The sequence below is a fragment of the Lissotriton vulgaris genome, chromosome 9, assembly GCF_964263255.1.
Source record: "Lissotriton vulgaris chromosome 9, aLisVul1.2, whole genome shotgun sequence".
NCBI lineage: Eukaryota > Metazoa > Chordata > Amphibia > Caudata > Salamandridae > Lissotriton > Lissotriton vulgaris.
In genome coordinates, this window is record NC_141697.1 from 1,115,793,008 (window position 1) to 1,115,810,180 (window position 17,173).

The 17,173-nt window shown below is 49.3% G+C and overlaps 1 protein-coding gene across 3 annotated transcripts in view; it reads left to right on the plus strand.

The window, feature by feature from the left end:
* The window catches only part of ARHGEF3 (Rho guanine nucleotide exchange factor 3), an 834,543-nt gene that overhangs the window by 636,319 nt on the left and 181,051 nt on the right, over positions 1-17,173 (plus strand). The window contains exons 1-2 of one of the 3 annotated variants that reach the window (XM_086939122.1): positions 13,731-14,000; positions 14,177-14,770. The exons of the other annotated variants lie outside the window; for them this stretch is intronic. Of the exons in view, the coding sequence (XP_086795248.1) occupies positions 14,672-14,770 (99 nt within the window). The 5' untranslated portion in view covers positions 13,731-14,000; positions 14,177-14,671. Of the gene's footprint in view, positions 1-13,730; positions 14,001-14,176; positions 14,771-17,173 lie in introns of those variants that run through there. 3 annotated transcript variants of the gene reach the window in all.

Sequence of the window (17,173 nt, forward strand, 5' to 3'; positions counted from 1 at the left end):
GGAAAAAGGATATGGTTGTTGTTGTTGCTCCTTCTCCGTCGCTTCCGTCGTTTCCGGCGGTTGAGGTAGATGCGGTTGCTTTGTGTGCGTTTGTTTGAGGTAGATAAGTTCGTTTTGAGTTTGAGTTCAAGAAAACGCAGCAAGTGATAGATGTGGGCTCACCGCCTTCATCATATGTCCTCTCCTTCGGCTCCGTCTGAGGAGGCTCTTCTCTTTGCTCCTGGGCTTTGATGCTCCATGTCTTCCGGAACTGGGCCTTGCAGGTATCTGTGTAGCTCGTTGGGATCATCGAAAATCTTGCTTCCATGCCTGTCCGTAATCCTCATTTTTGAAGGCCCTGCGAAGGTGAATGTGATGTTGTTTTTGCGCAAGATCTCTCGCTGGGCTAGGAAACCTTTCCTCACCTCCACTGTTAGCCTGGAGAAGTCTTGGGTGATTGTTACCTTCTTTCCATTAATCAACATTGGCTTGCCCTTCCTGGCCACGGCGAAGATTGCGTCTGTATGATTGTCTCTTAATGGTTTGCATATTATTGGTCTGGGAGTGTTGCTGTTCGCTGGTTTCTTTGCTGGTATGCGGTAGGCTTTGACGATTTCGAGCGGTTTGTCAAAATTGAGACCGGTCAGCTTGGGGATTATGTTTTCCAGCATCAGGGCGCACGCCCCCGGGGTATCTTCCTCGTCTTCGGGCACCCCCAGGAATCTTATATTCCCTTTGCGGCTTCTATCTTCTTGCTCTGCCATAGATCTCTGTAGCGCTGTGGTTCTCTTTATTACTAAGCCTAGGTCTTTATGAGTTACATTTGCGCGGTCTTCAAGCTGGCTTATCCTTTTCTCCGCCTCGTCAATTCTGCCGTTAGCTCTGCTTTGCTCAGCTCTGATCGCTATCAGTTCCATCTGGATATTGTCCACTGTCTTTTTTGTGGCCTTTGCTAGATCGTTCCCCTCTGTTATCTTCCTCAGTAGTGTGTCCAGTGTGGTAGTTTTGTTGCCTTGGTCGCCTCGCTCCTTTGCGGGTGAGGCAGTTATGCCGTTTTTGCTCTTTTTTTGGTCATTTGTGATCTGTTTGCCGTCCCTCTCCGCCATGGCGTCGAAACCTCTTCTGACCTGATGTGTTTGGAGTCTCCCTTCTGTTGGTTGATGTTTTGTGGGTTCTTTTTTTGGTCCTTTATCTTCTTTGTTGCTTGGGGTGGTTGCTGCTGTTAGGTTGCTATCCCTGAATCTGGGTGGCCACTTGACCACTCTGGTCTTGGTCCTGGATTCCGCCAGCCTCCTGCGGTATCTCCCCCTTTGTGTCTTTCCCCTCTTTTTTTCTTTTGTGTCCCCCTGTCTTAACTTTTTTCCACTCTGTAGTTATTACTGGGGTGGGGAGTCGCCACGCTGATAGCAGTCGGGTGGTTTCCTGCTTGTTGGCCTTGCTTCGGCCGTGCGTTCTACCTTGCCACAGCTTGGTTAGGCGCCTCCCTCGTTGGCACACGTCTGTTTTGGCGGCTCGTTGTTTTGTGCCTTGCTTCGTGTTTACCGTGTTTCGTTTCATCAAGTGCTTGCCCGCCTCCTTCCCTTGTCTAGAGTTGGCCGCTTTCGTGCGTGGGGGTATCGTTGCGTTGTGCGCTGTTTCCGCTTGGTGCTTCACTTCCAAAGATGGCCGCTTGTTTACTCTCTAAACGACCTACCCAAGATGGCCGCCCCCTACGCCTCTGATTTCCCGGTGGATGGCGTGTGCTCCTGATCGTCCTCGGTTAGGCAGGGGTTAGATCTGCAGTTGCGGGCTTGTTTGTAGTCAGCGGGGGGTATGTGTTTGCTTAATGGCTTCTTTGCTTGGGTGTCGCCTCCGTTCTTCGGTTTCTGCTTCTGGGTGACTTGTGCATTCCGCCTCGACCCGTCGCTTGCCTAGTTTCGCCTGAAGCCTGTTGCTTAGTGGTGCTTGGGGTCGGGGGGAGGCGGCTTCAGTGCCGTGTCGGTTCACCCCCCGAGATGGCTGCTTGTTTACTCTCTGTGCCCTACCCAAGATGGCCGCCCCCTTTGCCTGTGGTTCCCGTTGGATAGGGTGTGGTGTTGATCGACCTTGGTTAGGCAGGGATTAGATCTGCAGTCTGGCCTCGGCCCGTAGCTTGCCTCGTTCCGCCAGCCCTCCAGCGTCCGCTGACAGGCTTCGTAGCTTTGGCTTGTTTGAGCGGTGCGGCGGTCGTTCGGTTCTGTAGGAGCCCGCCTCGTCTTGCCTAATCAAGATGGCCGCTGCTGGCTTCGCTCCTGCCTAAGATGGCTGCTTCCCGTGTTGTCTCCTTCCTTTCCCTCGTGTGTGGTATTGGGGTCGGCTTGGTGGTCTCTCAATACCTCGCATGTGGTAGTGCGCCAGTGTGGGGGGGTTAGCATGCGGCGTTTATGGCGTCTGCCTTGGAGCGCTCTTACTTGGTGGTTTTGTGATCCGCGTCCCGGGTTCCTCCTCTAGGAGCTTGCCGCCATCTTGCGCTTCCCTCTTCCTTTCCCCCTGCCGATTTCCTTTCGCTTCGGTCCGCCTTCCCAATGGATGTAGCCGGTTCTGGATGCTTCTGGCGGGTGCCCCTTATGTTTATGCACCTCTCCTTATGCTTTTTGTCGCACTTATTGGCGTTTCGCTTCTCCTGCTCGCCGTTCGTTTGACTTGGGGGTCGGGAGCTCCGGACTTAGGTCTGCTGCCTCCTTGCCATCCAAGCCACGCCCCCCGATCTTCAGTGTTTTGATCGCTTTTTCTAGACTAGTGTGCCAGGTCGTGCATGGCTCTTCAAAAATGGATCTCAGTTGGTGTTTTAGTGAGTTAGCTGGGGCCCTTAATATCCTTAGATAGAGCTTTATGATCTCCCCATGGCACGTCAGGTCTGGCTTTTCCATGCCCAGCTCCAGCCTTAGCCTTGCTTTCCTTGCTGATCTCGAAATATAAAGCACTGTTTTGTATGCTTTGGCTTGAACTGAGTTAAGGAAGGCTTGCTGTAACCCGGGGAAGATTAGGTGACCATAACTTATTGCTGGTAGAAGTTTTGCTTTTAAAACTTTTAGTATTGGGCCGGCAGTCGGACTGATCTGGTGGTAGCTTAATTACTTTAGTAGGTATGTGACCTTGTTAGCCTTGGTACTCAAATGTTTCAGGTGGGCATTCGCCTTAGCCCGTTCCGTCTGCCAAACCCCTAGGTAATTGTATGATGCCACCGTGTTAATTTGCAGATTACACATTTGCCATTGTGCTTTCTTTTTCAGATGGTAAGTCCCAAAGATAACAACCTATAATATGCTTGAGATTTGTCTTGTTTCTTTTAGGCTTATTGGTGCATATTTGAAAAGAAAACTTGAATAAAGGTAAAACATACATTGAAAGCATTGGTTAGCGTAATGTAATACGATAATGGGTTTGTGTAAATTTCTCATAAGATCACACGAGGCAGAGCTCACAGGTCCTGTTAAAAATAGTATTTGGTAATGGCTGTCAAACAGTATGAACACTAACACCCCCCCCCCAAACCCTGACTCCATTAAATAATCAATATCATAGCTCCACTCATCTCTTTAAATGTGGGGTGCTGTACTTTGCTTCTGATAAGAATCTACAGTCCCTACCCATTATATGTACCAATTTCAATAATGTACTTCTTTTTAGTGCACTTGAGCTCCCTGCTTCATCTGCTAAGTATTAGACATGACCGATATTTCATGCCTTTCAGAAATTTGCTGAAAAAACACCTAATGTTGAAATCACTGACAACCTTCCCGCAGACTTTTGTCCACTCTCCCAACACAAATCACTACTACCCACCTTGACTATATGCATAGCATTGCTGAATTCACGTGTTGGACCTGATACTCGTCTGGTAGCATTTCGTTAAAAAGTTTTGCTTTTTCCACTTGGGTTTGCTGATTCTCTTGTGTGGCCTCCGGGCTTTGGGCACTTTCCCACTGTCAATACAGAGTGGAAGTAAACATGCCCTTCCTCCCGTGTTGAAAAGTGGCGCTGACCCAATGTTCTGAAACAGGTGCCTTCACTGGCACCTATCATAATTGCCCACAGTGTGCATACTATTGATATGATAACAATACGAGTAATTTTTTCAAATGTGCTTTATGCCCAAAAGTACCTGATGTTTGTGTTAGAATGATTGAATATGTGTGCTGAATACAAATGTGTACATACATCCTGTCTGAAGTATGTTTTGTGATGCTCTGTGTATTTATCACAAGTGACTGCTGCGCTTTTGCTTTACACATTGCCTCTGACATAAGCCTGATTGCTCAGTGCCAAGATACCCAAGGGTGAGCACAGGTTATACAGCAATTGTAATCACATGCCCTTTATGGGAGTGGTATGTTCTGCCTGACTGGGGGCATCCCTTCAGCCAACCAGAAAATGCTGGTTCCAACAGTTGGCTAGCTACCAAAACCCCTTTACTCTTAAGGCAGCACAATGAACTTTACTTTGTCCTCCATGTTTAATGTGGTACTGTCTTGACAAATTGCCTTATAGAGCTTTTTCTTATTTCGCTGACCATTGTTTATTGTAAATGTGTGATTGAATCATGTGTATTTTCTGAATAATTGTGGATGTGCTGCATTTCGCAGATAACTAATGAGCTGCTGCATAATCTGCAGTTTGAATTAAAAAAAAGTTTCTACATCAAACAGATCAAAAGTTACTAAAAATGCAGCCTCACAAGTTGCAGCGCAATTGGAAGACCGTCCGCGAAGGTTGACTTATCATCTTTGTGTTGCCTTTTGCGGTATTTGGATGTCTCACTGGTACTGCCCAGATAATGTTAACATGTGTAAAAATGAAAACATAATGAGGTAATGCTATCACAAACTGTGTTGCATTACACCACATATTTTTTTGCCTTTTTTTGACACATAATTTAATAAACCTGGCCACATATTGTGCTCCCTAATTGCAGTGGCCTTGCATATACTCTAAGTAAAATGATAGTACACCTTCCTGGATTATGTAAGCGCTACAAAAAAGGGTAAATAAATAAATTAATAAATGCTAATGAGTCTTGGTAAATGACTCCTCGTGAGTGCTCTTGGAGTCAGTACACCTCACAAAAGGTTACATTATATTTTTTTCATTTTTATATATGAATATTTTTATTGTATTTCAAGTTTCATGAGAAACATAAAACCTACAAAATCGTAACAAAAGGTCACACATAGCTCAATCATGAGAAATCTAATAATCACAGCCTCAGTGATCACACATGTTGACAGAAAATATCAGGTGTAACCGTAAGAGTTTCTCCCCTCCTAGGTTACAAACAGTAGCACAGTTTCCATGCAGCACTCTCACAGCGTGTCCCCATGGGGCCACAAATAGTTCCATTCCCCATCTTCTAGAATCCGTGAATCTTCATCTCGATGAGCTAAACTGTAGTGGTTCAGCGAGCTACCCGACACCTTTCTGAATTTCTTTGGGCACCCTCCACTGTTGTATGTGACTCTTTCAGTCGCCATGTACAGGTCCATACCTCTCGTCCATTCGTAAATTGTTGGTGTGTTTCATGTACCCCAGTGTCTTGCCACATCCTGCCTTGCTACCACTAGGCCCAGGGTGCTAAAGAGCAATTGAGGTCTGGGAAAATCAACATCACATGGGATGCCTAGAAGGATGAACTTTGGGTCAGCTGAGAGGGATACCTTCAGTACAGCATTCAGTTCTTTAATTATCGCACCCCAGTATAACTGTGTGTTAGGGCAATCCCATAGCATGTGAAAAAATCTCCCACTACAGTCTGGCATCGCTGGCTGGCAGCACAGGGTCTAAGCCCGACCCATTTTGTGTAGCCTGGCTCTATCGTAGTAATCCATGTGAAGGATTTTATACTGAATCAGGCGCAATCCAGCTTTGATTGCCACCTGTTTAGGGTGCATCAGGGTCCCCTACCAGTCCACATCGTCCATGGTACCCAGCTCATCCTCCCCTGTCTTCCTAAGTTTGCCAAGATTTTCAGTCATAATATTGTTCAGCGTCTTGTAAGTGAGCGACACTGCCTGGGTCAAAAGCTCTTCCTGCAGTAGTCGCCCCTAAAGTGGTGCATATTCTGGTATGTCCATTCCCACCACTCCTTCCACCCTCCATGCATTATGCAGCTGGGCATATTTCAGATGTTGGGACCTATGTAACTTGAAGTCGGTACAGAAGGTGGAAAAGGATTTGAATTCACCCTTATCAATGATGTCTTCAACACTGGAGATCCCCAGTGCATCTCAGGTTTCGAAAGCCCGTGGCTTACCCAGTTCCTTGAGCCAGTTCCCTCTCCACAGTGGCATTGCCCTGGTGATCTTATGCACACCCCAGTGTTCTAGATGCCTTTGCCACACTTCTAGGGTGACTTGTGTGACGGGGAGCAACCTAAGTGTTCCATTTCCTCCGTTGAGATAATGCAAGAATGTGTGGGGTGTAAGTGTTTCCTGTTCTAGTCTGTATGTGAGGTGATCCCAGGTTACATGTATCCAGTCATTAATGGGGGATCAGATTCACTGCCCAATGTCTGGCAATGCCAACCCACCATTGTATGGGTTATCTTATCATATCTTATCTTATCCAGAATTTGTACAGCGCACGTACACCCAAAGGTTTCATGGCGCTAACCAACAATGCTGGAAACTAAATCCAGGGAAGAAAGAAAACAAAGGAATTACGCTGATGTCTGCACAAATAGCCACGTCTTGAGCTGCTGCCTAAACTGGAGAAGAGAGGTAGATGAGCGAATCTCCAGGGTGAGAGTGTTCCACAGCTTGGCAGCAAGCGTGGCAAACCTGCTGAAACCTACATTGTAATGTCTTTTGGGCAATACTTGGGTAACTCCTTAGCCACAACAGTGACCGTAATTCAGAGTCTATTTCCCTAAATATCATTCTGGGGAGAGGGTGGTAGGTACTCTGGAGGACATAAAAAAACCGAGGCAGGGTAATCATTTTAAACATGGCCACCCGGCCCACGATGGTGAGGGACAGGTCTCTCCATCTATCTGCATCCTGCTTAAATTTGGTCAACCTCCACAGGATGTTGTGTCTACTTCAAACCCCAGAGCGGGGTGTAAGAAAAACACCAACATATTTGAATCCCTCTGTGGCTACTTGTAGGTACCCTGGTAGGGAATGCCACTCCACTATTAGTCCAGGGCAGTATAATACTGATTTATACAAGTTTTTCTTATAGCATGAGAACCGGCCATAGTTGTCAATTATTTGGAACAGGGTAGAAATCGTGGTGTGGGGTTCTGTCACAAATAGGAGAATGTCGCCCGCATACAGGGATATCCTCTCATTGTCGTTGTCGTCGGGATTAGCCCTGACACTCTGAACCCCAGGGTGCTGTCTAATCATACACGGTAAGGGTTCCAATATCAATGCAAACATAAGAGGACAAGACAGGGAGCACCCCTCTCTTGTCCCTGGACCAATTGGGAAACCCCAGGAGAGTCTGCCATTCACCCACACAGCCGCTTTAGGGGAGTTTTATAATAATGCTACCCATTTCCTAAAGTTTGGGCTGAATCCAAACTTGACTAAAGTGGAATCTAAAAAGGGCCAATGCACTGCATCGAATGCTTTTTTTGCATCTAACGACAAGAAGGCATGTGGGTTGTCGCGGTCCTTGACCGTCATCAACCAGTTATGTGTTCTGCAGAGATTCAATTGGGTGGCTCGACCGGGCATAATCCCCAATTGGTCGCAGTGGATGAATGTCGTTATTATGCGTAAAGTCGCTTTGCCAAGATTGATGCTATTATTTTGACTTCTGTGTTCAATAAGGAGATGGCGTAGTATGAGGCACACCTATTCTTAGGCTTACCTTCCTTATGTATAGTCACTATTGTGACCATCCGGAGGCCTACGGGACAGGATACCCTCATTTTATGCGTCTTGATATAGGCCAAGCATGTGGGAGCTTAATAAGTCTATGCATCTTTTATAGAGCTGAGCTGGTATTCCATTTGGGTCTTGGTTATTCCCTGGCGCAGCCTAGACACAGCCTCCCTCGCTTCCGCGAGCGTTAGGTCTCCATCCAGCCCTTTCATGTCGTCCTTACCCAGTCTGGGGATTTGATTATCTTTTAGATAGTCATTAATAGCAGCTGTGCAACTAAGTGGTCTCATTCCGTAGAATGCTTTATAGTATGTGGTGAATGCTGTCACTATCTGCTCATCAGTGGAGGGAGTAACACCCTGGTCGTCTATGATGGATCTTACCCATCTAGTCTCAGCTTCTTTCCTTCTCAACCAAGCCAGCAGTATTCCTGCTTTGTCACCAACCTCGTACAGTCGATGTAGTGTGGCTAGCCTCTGTTGTTTAGCGCTATCATGAGCCCGGTCACAGTATTCTAGTCTAAGGGCTTCTACTTCCCGGGTAGTCAATGGGACTGGTGTGGCTTTGGCTTGTCTTTCCAGGGCGAGTATCTGGTGTTCCAGCTGCTCTCGTTTCTCCTAGCTCTTTTTCTTCTCCCACGCTATACGGTTTTTGTTTCTGTCGCGCTGTACCATTTTATAAGCCTCCCATAGTGGAACCCCAGATGCAACTGTACCTTTGTTTTCAGTAAAGAACATCTCAGTGTCTGCCCAGAGGCCTCGTATGATTGCACTATTCCGTAGGTCCCAGACATTCAGTCTCCATGGTGTGTGCGGGTCCAGAGTCCTAATCCCCATATGTGCCCATAGTGGAGAGTGGTCTGCCAGTCATTGCACAAGGTAGTCAGTCCGACTTACCTCTCCCAGTTTGCATGATGGTACAAAGATATAGTCTAACCTAGAGTAGACTTTATGTGCCCCCGAAAAATAGGAGTATTGCCTATCATGTGAACGTTGGTACCTCCATATATCTGTTAGTCCAAGTGTTTCAGCACAGGGTGCCAATGGGGTAGTGCTTAACAATGTTTCATGTCTCTCCGAACGATCTAGAGAAGTTTGCATGATGTTGTTGAAATCGCCCGCAATCACATGAAAGGATGTGGGGGTCTCTAGAAGGATATCTGTCACTTTGGTCAGCATCGAGGATTGTAGTCAGGGTGGTGCGTAGACACATACAAGCGTGAGCTCACTTCGACCCCAGTTGCCTGTCACCCCTACATAACTGCCGTAGGGATCTATCCATTTACGAGTGATTTCAAAGAAAGGTGACATTTTTTTTTAAGATCGCTACACCTCATGACCCAGAGGTCAAACCTGCATGTGCCAACACTACGTATACGTCCCTCCCAAGAAATCCATACTGGGTTTCCTGTAGTTGTGTCTCCTGGAGCATCACCACATCTGGGTATAGGCGTTTTATTTTTTTTCCAACAAACTTTATTGAGTTTTATCATGCATTACAATGCATCGTAATTAAATCGGATCAAAGAGGGTACGACAAAAGTAATTACACATGGCAACAGAAGTCAACAGACCCTGCACAAGTCCCTTATGTCTAAACATACTTCTCGCCCCGAAGGAGTCCCCCAGCTCGGAGCAATACATGTTATATAAAGTACAGTCGCTAAGTGCAAGCCCTTGCGTTTGAGGGCCTCGCCTCTCTCTAATCTCTACTGAAGCTATCAACTACCCCAGGGCATGGTGCTAGAAAGAACATTGGTCTTGCAGCCCCCCTCCCCCCCACTGGGTATAGGCGTTTTATGTACTGTGTGACCAGTCCCCTCTTGATCTTATCTCTAAGGCAGTTAACGTTCCACATCAGGACAGAAAGGTCCCAATTTTCTACGGAGGTTGACAAGGGATGCTACTGCCTTATGGACTATCCTCGTATGACCCTCTCTTCGCCTCTGCTGGACCCGCCCACCGGATCCTATGCGACCAACAATAACATGAAGAAAAAAACACCCTTTCTCTCCTAACCAACCACACCCTACCCACAAAACCTTCTCACAGCACATGAACCCTTTACCATAATACAATAGTGCGCAAGAGAAGGAGAGGTCTGTCGCCTACCCACGCCCAGTTATCAAGATGCGATGTGCACAGTTGCACACTACATGAAACCAAACTAAAGAAACAAGGTGAGATCACTATGGGGTCTGATTAGCCTTTGGACACAAGTCCAGGTCAACAGGCTGTAGGCGTTCGGGGCGTTGGTTTAAACAGCTACAACTCCTTTGGCTGGTATGTTCATGCCAGTTCAAATGTTCATGTGTTACGGGTCTGGCGGGTCCCCCTGTAGCGATGGTTGATCAGTCTTTGCTTCACTTTCTAATACTGACATCGCTGCAGCCAGCGGGTGTAGGCTTTCATCCCAGAGGACATTCTCAGACCCTCCGAGTCTGTGTGGACCTATCTGTGGCCCTGCTATCTCCTGCAGTCGGCGTCCCCTTCGTCTCAATGGGGAAGTTTACATTGCAGGCAGTCTAAGGCCCCTTCGAGGCATGAATAAGCTCCACCTACAAATCAAAAGCTGGAACAAGACATCCACCTAGATTGCTCCTTTCTCAGGTTTCCTTCCTATGACCTGGACCACTTGACTTAAAGATGGTCGTCGGGCCTTTCGCTGCGCTGATTGGCCGCTTTCGCCTGACCCTAAGATGGCCGCCGTCTTCTCGCAAGATCTTTTTTGTATGCTGTGCGCGCTTAATTCTTCGGGGCTTCTTACCGGCTTGTAGTCACGGCCGGGTGGCTCCGATCTCCTCCCTCACACACAGATGTCGTTGCAGTCGGGGTGGGCTCCCGCGCCATTTCTTCACGCCAGCACTTGGAATATGGGTGGGCTCCTGGCTCCTTTTCTTCTATTCTGGGCACCTGGACACACGCCCCGGTTCTGCTTTCCCTCGTCGCCAGTTGTTGTGTCTTTGTTGTTAAAGCACGACAGGATTCATCAGTTTAATCAGGTATCTTTATTGGTTTCGGTACAGCTCTCGATCTTGCGTCCTGCCTCCTGCCCACTTCCTGGCTAACTGCCATCCCCCACTCCTTGACCGGAAGTGGTGTCCGGTTCATTGCTCCCTCCCACCCAGGGCACAAGTCCTAAAAAAAGAAGTGGGGGGACGCTGTCACCGGAAGTGACGTCACGACAGGAAGTGACGTCACGAAAGGTGGCTTGCACCATCGGGCTCATTGCCTCCCCTCGCTCATCGCTTAGATGCGATTGCATCTCCGATGTCAGCGCATGAGCAGCGTGCTGTGAGCTCCGAGCTACTCGTCCCAGAGAGGCCAAAGAGTGAAGTTCAGCTGTTTGGCAGGGGGGACGGCGTCCACCCGGTAAAATAAGTGGGGGGGACGCCGTCCACCCACTTGGTACCCCGACTCGAGCCCTGCTCCCACCAGTCGGGGTCCAGGGTCCTAGTGCCCTGTGCCCAGGTCACAACAGTTACTTCCTTTCACTTACTGCAATTAACCTTTAACTGTTTTCTTTATATTTACATGTTAGTTCTGAGTCGAGTAAACGTTAGCCCAGTGCTTGCGCTGCCCACGGGGCCACATGTAAAGGTCAGCAGGGCTGCATGCGGCCTCCTGGCTGAACTATCACTGATGTAGGGCAAGATGCTCCCTTTACCAGTGCTTTTAACCCCTTCCGTGCGCTGGGAATTCCCGTGCCGTGCAGGCTTTTCCCTTAGTGGGCGGGGATTCGGACGGCCGGGACCATCCTGCGCACATGCCTACCGTGACGCGTGACGCCTCCTGGCCGTCACGAGCATGGAAGCGGTTAATGGGCTGGTACTGTCCGGTACTTAGTACCAGCACTTTTTTTTATTTTGAGAGGGAGAGTACCAGCACTTCTCAAGACAGACGTAATAGTTTTAACTGGAGAGTACCTGCACTTCTCAGACGCAAGCAGGTACTCTGGTAGGTAGTACCTGCACTTCTGTTTTCCCATTTCAAGCACTGCCCTTTACATATTTTGAAGGCCGGATAAAAATTATTCTGCTGCTTGTCCAGATATACACAACCTAAATTTAAATCTGTTTTCCCCCAGCTCTCTCTTTGTATGCAGGGCCCACACTGTAAAACTCTTTGGATACATTTTATGGTAATTAATTCCCGCTTGTCAAACAAATACAATGAATCTGTTTTAGACAACTCTTGTAACGTGTGTCTTGGTGTAAATATACTTATCCTCTTTCCAGACATGTCATGTGTAAAGCACTTTAGGATCTCTTAGGGTAATAGCGTTATGCAACAAAAAAAACCTCTAGTAAACCAAAGTAACAAAAATAAATACATGAAATAAATACATATCAAAAACTACCTGCAATCTCTCCCTCCTGGCGCAATGCCTTCCTCTGCCATAATCTGCCTCTTATTGTAATTGTATTTATATAGCCTGGGCTTCGTGCCCACCTCTTATAAAAAGTCTGGGTAAGTGCCCCTCTGTTGTGCGCTGGGTCCTACGTCCCTCAACAAAACCCACACACGCACAGGTTTTAAGGGCGTGCCCCTTATCACTGCAGCTGGTCTCTCTTTCCCGTTCAGCGTAGTCCTCCCCGCCCCCTCCCCAACCCCGAGCGCCCGGATCTCCTGCCCACCTCACCACACAGGCACCAGTTGTACCTCTCCACATTCTCGTGTGTTTGAGCAGCGCCTCCTAGAAACCTCGGTGCTCCCCCCACCCACTCACACTCGCACTCATTCAGTTGGCCGCTCTTTCGTTTTCTGACTTAGCCCCGGCCCCGTGCCCCCCTTAACACATACCCACAAGTACAAGCAGTGTGCCCGTCTGGTGAATGCTAGCAGTGTGGCCCACTTAGACGTTCTTGGCCACCTCCCCACACAGGCACCAGTTGTACCCCTTCACATTCTCCCGTGTGTCAGCAGTGCGCACCTCTTCGACTGTATTAGGGAGTTAAACTCCCTAACACCCCCCCCCCCCCTCCTCCACACACTCGAATGTATCCAGTTTAGTGGTATTTGTCTCCCTTACACCTGACGCAGAGTCCTCGTCTCACACGTCAGTTCTGGGGGAGTGCGCCGGTGCCCCTTTTACTCTCAAAGCACTCATCTCGTCTCATAGTCCGGGTGTTCTGGCAGTGCGCCTCCTCTGTGATGCTAAACCGCTTCCGGCCCCGTCTCCATTCCCACACTCGAGTTGAGGCAATGTATGTGCTCCTTACTTTTAAAGTTCTCAGTCCCCACCACACACACGTTCTGCAGTTGTTTAAAACACGAACTCGACTCGAAGGCATGGATTGGAGCGCGTCACATGAGCACCAGCTACAATACACAAGGACACATTCATGTTTGCGGGCACGGGGAGATTAAGTGATTTGCCCAGAATCACAGGATGTTGAGCTGACGCCGAGACTCGCATCTGGCTCTCCAGCTCCACAGTCAGCACTCAGCAGTCCTGGCAGTTACGCCAGATCTGGCAGTGTGCCCCTTACCACACACGAGTTGTTAAAGTGTGCCACACAAACGCACAAGTTCTGGCGAAAAGTCATTATTTTACACTACTGTACTCCCTGCCCCTCCATTCCTCCACACACACGCGCACACACACTAGTCCTGGCAGCGTGTCCCTCTACTTTCCCCGCACTCCCTGCCCCTTCCCACGTACACACACACACACACACATTGTGGCACTAAACCCCTGCACTCCATGTGCCTCTTCACCCCTCCAGACACCTGTCCTGGCAGCGTGTTCCTCTTCAGCTTGCTTTCTGTCTCACTTTGCACTCTACACACGAAGTGTGAGACTTCTCCAGGACGCACGCCGCTCTGCAATGCACTTCAGCACTCTCTTCACACACACTGTCCCTATTCAGCTCCACCGCAGCCTGCCCCACTCCACACACACACACACACACCAGTTCTTCCACTGTACTCCAGCCCTCGCTGCCCCTTCCTTCCTTCCCCACACACACCGGTGCTGGCAGATCGCCCCTATCCAGCACTTCCCCTTGCCCCCCCTCACGCACACACAGACATCAGTCCTCTCTCTTCACACACACGCTCCACCGCAGCCTACCCCACTCCACACACACCGGTTCTGCCACTGTACTCCAGCACCCCCTGTCCCTTCCTTTCTTCCCCACACACCGGTGCTGGCAGAGCGCCCCTCTCCAACGCTCCAACCCTCCCCCTCTCCCTCACACACACAGACATCAGTCCTGGCAGCTCGCCCGTCTCTGTTCACACACACGCTCCACCGCTGCCTGCCCCACTCCACGCACACACTGTTCTGCCACTGTACTCCAGCACCGCCTGTCCCTTCCTTTCTTCCCCACACACCGGTGCTGGCAGAGCGCTCCTGCCCCCCCCCCCTCTCCCTCACACACACAGACATCAGTCCTAGCAGCTCGCCCGTCTCTGTTCACACACACGCTCCACCGCTGCCTGCCCCACTCCACGCACACACTGTTCTGCCACTGTACCTAGCACTCGCTGCTCCTTCCTTTTTTCCCCACACACACCGGTGCTCCAGCGCTCCTGCCCTCCCCCTCTCCCTCACACAGACCTCAGTCCTGGCAGCTCGCCCCCCGCTCCCTGCGCCGGTGGGCGGGCGCGCAGGCTGGGAGCCGCAGTGTTGTGTTTCACTGGCTGGGCTCGGCGGCCGCCCGCTTCCTGCCTGGCTGACACAGCGCCTCGCCGCGGCAGGCAATGCTTCCAGACAGGAGCTAGGGCTGCTGCTCCTTGCCTGCTGCGCGGCCGCCGCCGGAGGGGCGCACGTTTACCCTGGAGCTTTGCGCCTAAACAGAGTCCACTGTGACCTCCGAGGCTTCCGCGGAGGGAGCCGCGATGGTGGCCAAGGATTACCCCTTCTACCTCACGGTGAAGCGAGCCAGCTGTGCCCTGCCCCTGGAGGTGCAGACGGTCATCAGCCCGAGAGAGACCGAGGTAAGCTCCGCGCGTGCCCGCTGCCCGGCCGCCTCCTGCTCCCGGGACGTGTGCTGTTGACACATGCAATGTAGGAGGCAGTAAAGCTGTGAAGTGAGGTCTTATCTCTGACAAGGTGTGCGGGCCCTTCCCCGAACTTCAGTAGACTTTGTTGACTCTACGCCTGCAGTGCGATCTGTTAATCTAGTCCACTGTGGAGACGCGCGAGTGGGGAGAGTTAATGTGCCTCTTCATCGTTCAAAATGTTCACAAGTGGCTTCTCAGCGCAGATCCAACCCCAAACTTATCTTCACATGCACTGAACAGGGCATAGTATTTTTTTTTATACCGAAAATGAGTGCACCCGCACATTTGCCTCCATGGTTCCCGGGCCGGTAAACGGAGCATAGTTAGAATGCACAGTAGTAATTTACAACACTTGGAAATGTCTGGTTTGCGGAATTAAACGCCATGCAAAACAGTCTGTGTAAAGCACAAGTTACCGCCACATTTACATCAAGAGTTGCATATAGACTGTTGCCCTCACTGACCCACGCGAGACATTATTTGCACCTACCAATGCTAAAAACGACATTTAATATTTTTATTGATCAGTACAAAATTGCCCTGCAGTCGTGCACGTGTACCTGTAACCCGATCCCAGATCTGTGGAGGAGCAAAACCTGAGCAGAGACGGCCAGAACGGGTGTGCGCCGGGCAGTAGCTTGTTGAGGGCGACTATTTCCTATTCTGACGGCTGCGCTCCAGTTTTATCTGTTTCACGACTATGTGTTAGTCTTTGTGTTTTATTCTCTGTTTGATGTGGTTGAGAGCCAAGAATTCGTTTTATTACTCTTGTGTTAGAAATGTGTCTAATATAGCGCTGCGTGTGGACGAGGGCTTCTTGTTCAGTGTCAGCACGTTGCATTTAAATACGTGTACGTTTCATTTCCAACATTCATTCCAAGTTTTTCAAAGACGTTGGTTAGATTTTCATACATTCCCCCCAGTTTTTCGAGCGCGGTCTGGCATGTGTGGTTTGCCAGTCCCGGAAACTCCTTTTGATTCGACAGGACCGGCGTGTCTGCAAACATGATCGTGATGTGGTTGGGTTTCACGGGAGTCTTTGAGACCACCTGCAGCTGTAGTGTGTACGGCTTCAATGCCTTCCAGATTGCAAAGTTGTTCGTCAGTAGGGCTTTGTCGTGAACATGCCTTTTTAAGTCGCACATGCATTGCAAACGGTGTATTCTTGTATATAAGTGTGTGTCCAAAGAAATTGTGAATGTAAGAAGGTGGGCGAAGAGAAAACTGCACCGCAGCTTGTGTGGGTGTCTGGGGGTTGGAAGTGCTTGAAGCTGGTACTTTTGAAGGGTTCACGGTGAGAGGGGAAGAGGGTAATACTAATTAGAAGCTTTTCATTGGTTCTTGAAAGTGCAATCTGCCAGGGATGTCAAACCCAGAAAAAGGAAATGTAATGCAAAAAAAACCTGGACGTCAGATTGCCACCTTCATGCTAAATGTAAAGGCGCATGTCATGACATGACGATGTCCCTGGCTGCTGTTCCTATTTTTTTTTGTACCTCTGAACCAACCATGGTCTAGCGGACATGTGTGAACATGTGGCTATGAAGACTTCAACTGTCTTTTACACACGGTGTATATAAGGTGTACAAATGTATACAAGGTTCTCCATTCTGATGCTTTGTTGCAGTTTCTCTAAGGCACGCAATCAGCGTCTTCCCACCTGTGTATTGCTGGCTCTAAACCAACCTGGGCTTAATACACATCAGTGATTTGTGATTACACTTGGTTCATCGTGTTGGTGGGGCTTGTGCTCTGTTTGTGTCAACCGCAGCACGGGCAGCAGGATTGGCTGGTCCTGTGGGGCCTTCAGCTACTGAGGAAGGTTATTGTCCAGAGCATTTCTGCCTCCTGATCAAACCAAGTGGCAGACGGGCCCGGGGTTGTGACACTCCATCTGACATATCATCAATGGCCAGGGTGGTTCTCACGCCAAGATAGTGACACACTCCGGTAGCCATGTTAGGACAGGCTCACGTAAAACCGCCAGGGACGGCTCCTGTGAGGGCCCAAGAGGTGGAGCCTGGGTCCTTGTGGTGGACTAGGGTAGATGATGTCATCTCTTGTTCTGCACATTCCTCTGCTCCACACTGTTTCTAAGTTCCAGGCGTCTACACAACGAAGCCCATTCAGAGCCCATTCGGACTAATAGAGAAAAGACATATGTGCAGGGACACGTCGAGTCCCTTCTCACACAGACAATCAGACCAAATGTGTCCCCCCCCTCACCTGCCACTCCTGCCCCTATGAGAGAGCCTGAGACCCAACTGCAAACATCTCAGGCCATATTTTATTTATACTTTATAAACAAACTTAAGAAAACATTTAGTCACATTTTTA